Here is an 8594-nt window from a genome sequence, read left to right as displayed (position 1 = left end):
AATTTGTGATCAGTTCCTTTTTAAAATAGTCGGACCCGTCGGAAGGTTCATTGTTAGTAACATTCCATTGATAAATCTCACTTGATGATGTAAATACAAAGAAAGGTGAGGTAAAACTGGGGGTTGAATTTCGTTGACATGGTTGATGCTGAACGTGTAAACAGTTCCTGCTTAATAGTCGGACCCATGGTAAGGTTCATTGGTAATAACATTCCAGTGATAAATCTCACTTGATGATGTTAATACAAAGAAAGGAGAGGGAAAACTGGGGGTTGAATTTCGTTAATTCCAAAGGGTAAACAGTTCCTGTTTCATTTGTCAGGCCCGTCGTAAGGTTCATTGTAATTAACCTTCCAGTAATAAATCTCATTTGATGATGTAAATCGACAAAAAGGAAAGCGGTGTTATTTCTCCGAAAAAGGAAGTATAGGAAATTATAAAAAAATAAAATGTTATCGTAGTTTATTTGGTGGTCGTTGAGCCATACATATCTCGTCAAAGTTTACATGTATTACTATGATGTTATAGACTGACATATACACACCGAGATACACACATAAAATGCAGACGGTGTGGTTAATTTGTATGCAAAAAATATTAATCAGTTGCATAATTACGTCAAAAGACAATGTCGGGATAACCATTCATAAAAATTTACTTCTTTTTGAAAAAAAATAAAGGAGTTTGTCCTTCGTCATACATTATTCATCTAATTCTTCTTCGAAAACAAGTATTTTTGTGGCCAAATTATAAATTCATATGGCAAAACACTGTTCGATATATCTGTCAGGTAGTACATAGAGGGGAATGACATAACTTTGTTCCTATATAAACTTGGTAAGTAAGCATAATTTATTTATACCAATAAATTAAAACCTAAGAGTACCATTTCAAAATTAAAGGAAACTTAGGAAAAGGTAAGATTGAAATTGATATTGACACTACACGCAGAGCAAAATTAAACACTTACAGAAACTGAAAATCATACCATATTATCAATGAGGAAATTATGATGATGCTCCGAATGAATTTGATTTTTATGATGAGCCGCTAGAATAAGTCACTATTTCAAACGTCTGGTCAAGAAATTTAATAAAAGTTTCTATCAATTCGTTTGTGGTGTGCGAGTTTCGTTTTTGCCATTTGATTACGGACTTTCGATTCTGAATTTTCGGAGTTAGCTATTTTTATTATTTTACTTTATACAGAAACCTGTAATTAATGAATTTTTTACAATGTAACAGAACTACAAACAACTGGCTTACAACTTACTTTTATAACCCAACGTTTTCTTCGGAAAATGCAGGAATATGGCAGTTGCTTTTCACATGTTTCGTTAATTGGTAGCGTTTCATTTTATCAGTTTGTATTGACTCCCCCTTTTTGAGTTAGGAATAGTATGGATTTCTGCTCATTGCTGCAGATTGCACGCTACCTTATAGTTGCTTACAACCACGTTGTTGTGACAGTTATATCATCGACAGTCATTCCCATCACATTATTTGTGCATGGTATGTGTGTCGTGTATAGAGCCATTATGGACTAATAGTCTTTTAACACTGAACAATTCCTTTGAAGTTTTTTTTATAATCAGATAGGTTCCTTATTAATGTCAATTGAATTCAGTAATAAATGTGTAAATGAAACTATGTACACTCCTCGTAACACCAAAATATAACCTAAATATAGTTCATTACAAATACGATGATAAAAAATAAGAAATGTTATTGACAAAAAATAAAAATATCTATCTATACTAACACCCACCAAAATACGGTGGTAAAATTGTCACTGACCTTGTTTATTATTCACGGAATCATAATACAATAATATCATCTAAATATGTTTCCAATAAAATCTACTATTTTTGACATCCGATGGGAAAATAAATGATGTATTGAAGGTATATTTGCATTTTTATTATTATATAAGTATGATGCACGATCGCAGCAAAATATACGGATATATCATTTGAAACAACTGGTCAGGTAAGACTTGCGGTTTTTGTAATCAGGGAATATCTTTTATAAATATATAAGTATTTAAGCAATCATAAGAGACAATTGATTCATGCTGTACATATTTCTCTGGTATTTTCTGGAATTTTTGTATTTTAGAGTATTTCTCCATAATCATTTCAAACGAATTGTTAGCTGTAGCTTTTCCAAGTGATCTAGAATTATTTTAAACTTAAATAAGTCTTTTATTGACAAGTTATATAAAGATATATATATAAAGATAAGAAGATGAGAAAAATTATTCACCAAAGAACAAATGACGTAGATTAAACCATTATCAAAACATATACCGTACGGTAAGCTATCAAAGGACCAAAATGAGAAAATGTAGAAAAAATAAATAGGCAAACCAACTTCCCTCTGTAGACTGTTTCAACAAATTGTCAGCGTTCCTAAAGGGACAAATTGTGCGCCTCTACTTCTTTCTAAACTTTTCTGATTGGTTTTCTTTAGTATATTTTCTAACACTAGAATTAAAAAGAACAACAGACACGGCTTCCCCTGCATCATTTTTAGAAATGTACTTCGATTTAACTATAAGCGGTCATCTCGGTACCAAAATATATGACAAAAGAGACCATTTTAATTTTGAAATTATAAATTCACCAACCTGAGAAGCATTATACAAACTTCACCTGCATCTGGGATATACACTTCACAACACATTCGGTAGTCAAAAGCTTGCAGCTGCTACTTAGAATTTTTAAAACGACACCCGGCAATGTCTAAGCAAAGTTTATGAACAAGGGTTATGACAAGGAACGTCTCGTACTTTTTCTAAAAAAAGTCATCGGATGATACCAAAACCAAGTTGATAAACATTTTGTATCAACTTCTCAAATCATACAACATGGTCTTGAAGTATAGATTCTAGGTACTGACAGTCTAAATCATCTCAATAATTATGTAATATAGTGTTCTTTTTATTTGTCTTTGTATATTTTTTTAATTAACTGTTTAGCCTATTTTTTGTTTTATACTTTTTGGCTCGGTATTTATTCATCTCGTCATTATTTTATTATACTATGGACTTTTTGTACTCTGTTATTTCATTCTAGTATATGTACTTTCAGTTTGTCTATATAGTGTCTAAATATCATTTTGTTTTTCTTTGTTGAAATAGTTTTTTGTTTTAAAGTGATTCAGATTATAGCACAATTTTGACTGCATAACCCCTATTCTTGACATGTCTACCTATTATGTCTGTTTGTTTTGTTCACACGTTTATGTCAATATAATACAATTCTATGAGACTGACATACAAGTGGGAGGTTTAGCTAGCTATCATCAAGGTTTAATCCACCATTTTCTAAATAAGGAAATGCATGTAGCAATAAAGGCAACAGTAGTATACCGCTGTTCAAAACTCATAAATCCATGGACAAAAAACAAAATCTGGGTAACAAACTAAAACCGAGGGAAACGCATTAAATATAAGAGGAGAACAACGACCCAACACTAAATTGTAACACACACAGAAACGGACCAAGCATCAGACAAAATCCCACGAGAATAACAAATATAAAATCAAAACCAAATACATGAATTTTGGATAGACAAGTACCGTGACACGTCTTATCGCAATGTGAATTTACACTCAAAATAAGAGAAAACAAACGACGCAACGTTAAAATGTAACACACACAGAAACGAACAATAATATAACAATGGCCATATTCATGACTTGGTAAAGGACATTTTTAAAGGACAAAATGGTGGGTTGAACCTGGTTTTGTGGCATGCCAAACCTCGCACTTTAATGGCAATGTTAAATATAACATTGAAATGACAACATAATATATTACAGGATTACAATACAAATAAATAGGAGAACGTATTAGACAAGTCAGGAATATGACACTTGTTTTTCCTTCGTTTTATGTGATTGAGCTTTAGATTTTGTCATTTGATAAAGGACTTCCCTTTTTTTTTTATTTTCCTTGAATCGGTAAATTTTGTTTTATTATTTCCCATGCATCGTTGTTCTAGATTTGTGTACGAATCAATATACGAAAATTCATTTTGTCATGTTTTTGAACTGTAAGTCATCTTAGATCGGATTTGTTTCGTATTTATCTTATCATTGGTTGTTTTTTATGCTTTGTGGCAATAAGTTTGAGTCATTTTGAACTGATGTATTCCTTTTATTCTGAAGTCTGCTGTTACACCACAGTCCCAGGATGAGCACCGAACCCATCAAATACTATATGTGCCTATCTCAAGTCAGCATCCGATAATTCAAGGTTTATTGTTGGTTGCATGTTTGTTTTTATGTAATTTGTTCTTTATTTATGTATAAGAAGAAAAAAGTAAAATCACAAAAATACTGAACTCCGAGGAAAGTCCCTAATCAAATGGCAAAATCAAAAAGCTCAAACACATTAAACGAATGGATAACAACTGTCATATTCTTGACTTGGTAAAGGATTTGCGTATGTAGAAAATGGTGGATTGAACCTGGTTTTATAGCTAGCTAAACCTTTCATTGTATGACAGTCGCATCAAATTCAGAAGTTTGTTTTTTTGTTTTCGTATGAACTGTTTCTCGTCATTTTGGGCTTGTTATAAAAAATTTGAACGACAGAGCCATGAGTTTACTTTGATTTTGATTTCTTAAAAGTGCGAGGGAAACTCTGTCTTATTGGCATGCATACCAAAGATATTGAGTTATTTCTATCCTTGATCGATTCATTGTTATTCAATAACTGAACCGTTCTGTCAATTTTCGGGCGGGACATTGCAATTACTACATTAAGTGATTTATTATATTATTTATGATCATTTAATGGCAGTTGACTCATATATATCAACAGTTTTTATTTTGCAAAATTGTAAAAAATTCCAACACAAACACACACACACATACATATATTGATATACACAAACCGATTGTATTTTAATCATCGCAAGTTATCGTATCCGTAGTTAATGTACAACATCTTGTTTGTATATGTATTTTATTATGTCCATACCTTTATACTCATATTTTAAAAAATGACTGAAGTTGATTAACCGTTCTTATTTCTGCAATCGATGTAACCGTTACATATAAAACTGTACTACTCTTTAAGGTGAAAATAGGTTGGCAGTTTTTCCTATAGAATACCAATGAAACAAATATATATATAAAAAGTTTGAAAATTTAAGACAGTTATTGTGGAGTTTAGTAAGACGATTTTGTAATCCGTCATGATTAAATTATATTCCCTTCGTTAAATCGAAGATTTCTATTAATGACAGGGAGATAGATTGCGTTATAAGGAATAAGGAGATGTGATGTGATTGCAAATGAAACAACTGTCCAACAGAATCAAACCAGCATCGATTTACTTAAATATAGGTCCTCGTACGGTCTTCATCAATGAGCAAAACTCATTCTATATAGTACTAGTAGTCAGCTTTAAAATGTCCTTGCATGACAAATTGTGAAAACAACTTAAATGAAAATACCAACAGCCTGGATATTGAAAAAATCAGTTATCAGTTATCAATCAGTGTACAAGATGTTCATACTTTTGCTACTAAAGTAAATATATAATTTTTTTAATTTTTTTTTCAGGAAAAAAAGAATAATTGGCTTCAACATGCGAGATCTATTGGTTTTGTTACTGTTCATATCTACATGTCATGCCAGATTGCTTGAACTAGAATTGGAAGACTTCCAAGGTGTTGGTCGATCTATCGTGACAAGAGAAAATGCTTCAGATGGTAAAGTCGTCCATCTTTTATACGATAATATAATCCGGTATGAAATGTGCGTTCATTCTCCTCTTGAAATGAATATATCTAATATTTTCTTTTCCAACGATGTCGATAATAAAGGTGACGAAATAAGCGTTTACATGGATGAAAGACTTGTTGGTTCGTTTAGAACAAACCAAACACAGTATTTAAGTCTTTCAAAATGGAATAATTTCTACCCTAGCGGAGCAATTGGCGAATCTTTTCGTTTAGACTATGGTCGTCATATGCTAACAATCCGAGTCACGCAAGCTGATGACTTTGGTGTTGAGTTGGACAATATCCAGTTCGAAATTGGAGATGCTATCATTACAAATAAAAATCTGGCATGTGATGTATACTGTTTTGATGATATCAAGTTTGAAACTCCCAGTGCTGCTGCCGATATTGACGGGTTTAAAATAAAGAAATTTAATAAAGCGAGTGTGTGTGCAGAGGAAGAGAATGTAAAAGTAGCTTTCTACCATGACACAGCATCCAATTTTCAAATAAAAGCAACAAGACCAAAATATGCAACGTGTTCAAATAGCAGACAGGCTGATTTTAGGGACTGTAAACTTGCAAGTCCTGCATGGAAATTTAATGACGTGCAACTTAGTTCCGGTACGCCAGTAGTACATAAAACACATCGTGCGTCCCTGGCTGTTGATAAATCTGAAACAAGTGCAAGAGTTGCAGTAACATTTGACATGTCTGGATTTTCCATAACCCGCGGACAGGGGGAAAGACAAACTGCCGGAAAGTTGTTTGTTATGCTTGGTAAATTGGACACAACAGAGGCAGCATTTGCCAAAGTTTCATACTTGGGGAAAACAGGACGATTAGAACACGGCACTGAATTCACATTTGACCATGAATTTCCTTCAAACGTTTGGGAAATTGAAGATAACTTCTGGGGCGATAATAATGGTAATAAAATAATCATAGAAATTACTACTGTTGACAATACTTTCAACGGAGTATATGTTAAGGAAATAAGATTAGAAAAACGAGACATGGAAGTTCGTCCATTCATGCTCTATAATGACGGAATATTTTTGTTCGAAGGTTTACACAGAGATCCGTGGTGGTTAAAGCAAACAGCAATGAAAGTCAATATGATAGAAGGAGGAGCTTCCGGTAAAGTTTTCGATGACGTAGCTAATCTCCGTTTGTACATGAAAAAACCTTATGATGATGGTTATTCCCAAATTTTCGTCATCCATGATGATGGTCACAGTCGTGTACAGCCAGTAACCCCACACGGCATGGACTGGACACCGTTTGGTTCTTCACTTGTAATTGGCCCAACTAGTCCTAACGTACAGCGTCCATTTGTATCCATAAAATCTATTGATTTAGTACCGAGCAAGTTAAAAATGACGATAAGGTATCATGACGAATCGTCCCTTGTACTGAAAGTGGTAGCGTCGCCAACAGAAACAATCGTTAAAATCCGCAAGTATAAAACAACAAAAGATCGTAAACAAAATGCCCTCCTCACATTTTTGTCAACTTGGGTCGAAAATGGATACTCTTATGTTGATCACATGTCTGTAGATGGTGCCGTTGGAAATGGTATAATGAAAGATTTTGTTGGTGGTGACACAAAGCTTGGAACAAGAGCCAATTTCTACAGAAAATGTCTTTCACGGTTGAATACACAGAGTCCTGATATTGAAATCACTGTCCAAGGTGTCTCTGGTGATGAAGATTAATTTTCTGTACTTCAATTTACAAACTTAGCTTTGTAGGAACATGACAATTTAGGTTTCTACTATTAACCTTTTTATTTTTATAGGAATAATGTATATCTACAGTAATCATATTAAAAAGATTAGAAATTCAGTGGTGTCGTAAGTTTGTGACTGTCATTATTGCTTCGTAAATTGTTTTGTTATAAATATGTCCGTTGATTTAATCTTTTGAAATGATTCATATTTTTTATGTTCGTTTTACTCATTGCTATAGGTCATACGATTGTCTCTAATTGTTTACATCCACTTCATTTGGAAGTATATTGTCTCATCTGCATTAGTACCACATCTCCTTTTTAATGTAGAAGAAGCTATTCAGAATATAACTTCTAAAGTTATCGTTGGTCAAGCTAGATCCTTGAATTAAATATATGTAATGCTGTATGATGGCTTGAAATTGAAAACGTTTTATCCAGATACTAGTATCTGTTCTAGTACTGCGTCGGTTTCGCTTGTATTGTGGTATTATTTCCCGAGGATTATTATCATACGCCCATCCAAGACGCAGTTATTGACATGAATTGTTACAAACATCATTGATTTGTCGTTTGAAAAAAAATACTGAAACTGGATACTGTCATGGTATTCCATTCATGAATTCTAGGAATATTATCTTCGTAATAACTTCAACCAAGTCAGTTCCAGAAGGCTCCCTCTGACGTTGGATAAATGCAAAAGGGCGAACATATTTCTTAAATTCTATTACTAGTAATCTATATCGTAAAAAACATGTATACGATAACAAGGAATCAATACATTGGTCAAAAGAAAAACTCAGAAAGACAACAAATCGATCAAAAGAAAGACAGACTGCACATTTTTTCATAAGAAAGACAGACAACATATTGGTAAAAATAAGACAGACAACACATTGCTCAAAACAAACAGACAACATATTTGTCCAAAAAAGACCGACAACTCATTGGTCAAAAGAAAGACATAACATATTTGTCAAAATAAAAAGTAAAAAAAAACATCACATCGGTCAAAAGAAGACAGACATCGCATTGGTCAAAAGAAAGACAGACAGACGACACTTTGGCCTAAAGAAAGACAGATAACACATTGCTCAAATGATAATCAGACACCAGATTGGTCA

General features: G+C 33.0%; 1 protein-coding gene across 1 annotated transcript; it reads left to right on the top strand.

The window, feature by feature from the left end:
- Nucleotides 1–1944: 1944 nt before the first annotated feature.
- LOC139488049 (uncharacterized) lies at nucleotides 1945–7586 on the top strand. The gene is made up of 2 exons (XM_071273370.1): nucleotides 1945–1988; nucleotides 5578–7586. The coding sequence occupies exon 2, from the start codon at nucleotides 5603–5605 to the stop codon at nucleotides 7454–7456; it is 1854 nt and encodes a 617-aa protein (XP_071129471.1). The 5' UTR covers nucleotides 1945–1988; nucleotides 5578–5602; the 3' UTR covers nucleotides 7457–7586.
- Nucleotides 7587–8594: the final 1008 nt, after the last annotated feature.

Source organism: Mytilus edulis, chromosome 9 (genome assembly GCF_963676685.1).
Source record: "Mytilus edulis chromosome 9, xbMytEdul2.2, whole genome shotgun sequence".
NCBI classification, from domain to species: Eukaryota; Metazoa; Mollusca; class Bivalvia; order Mytilida; family Mytilidae; genus Mytilus; species Mytilus edulis.
The sequence above is the reverse complement of the archived record's forward strand: the minus strand, read 5'-3'. Positions and strand labels throughout refer to the sequence as shown.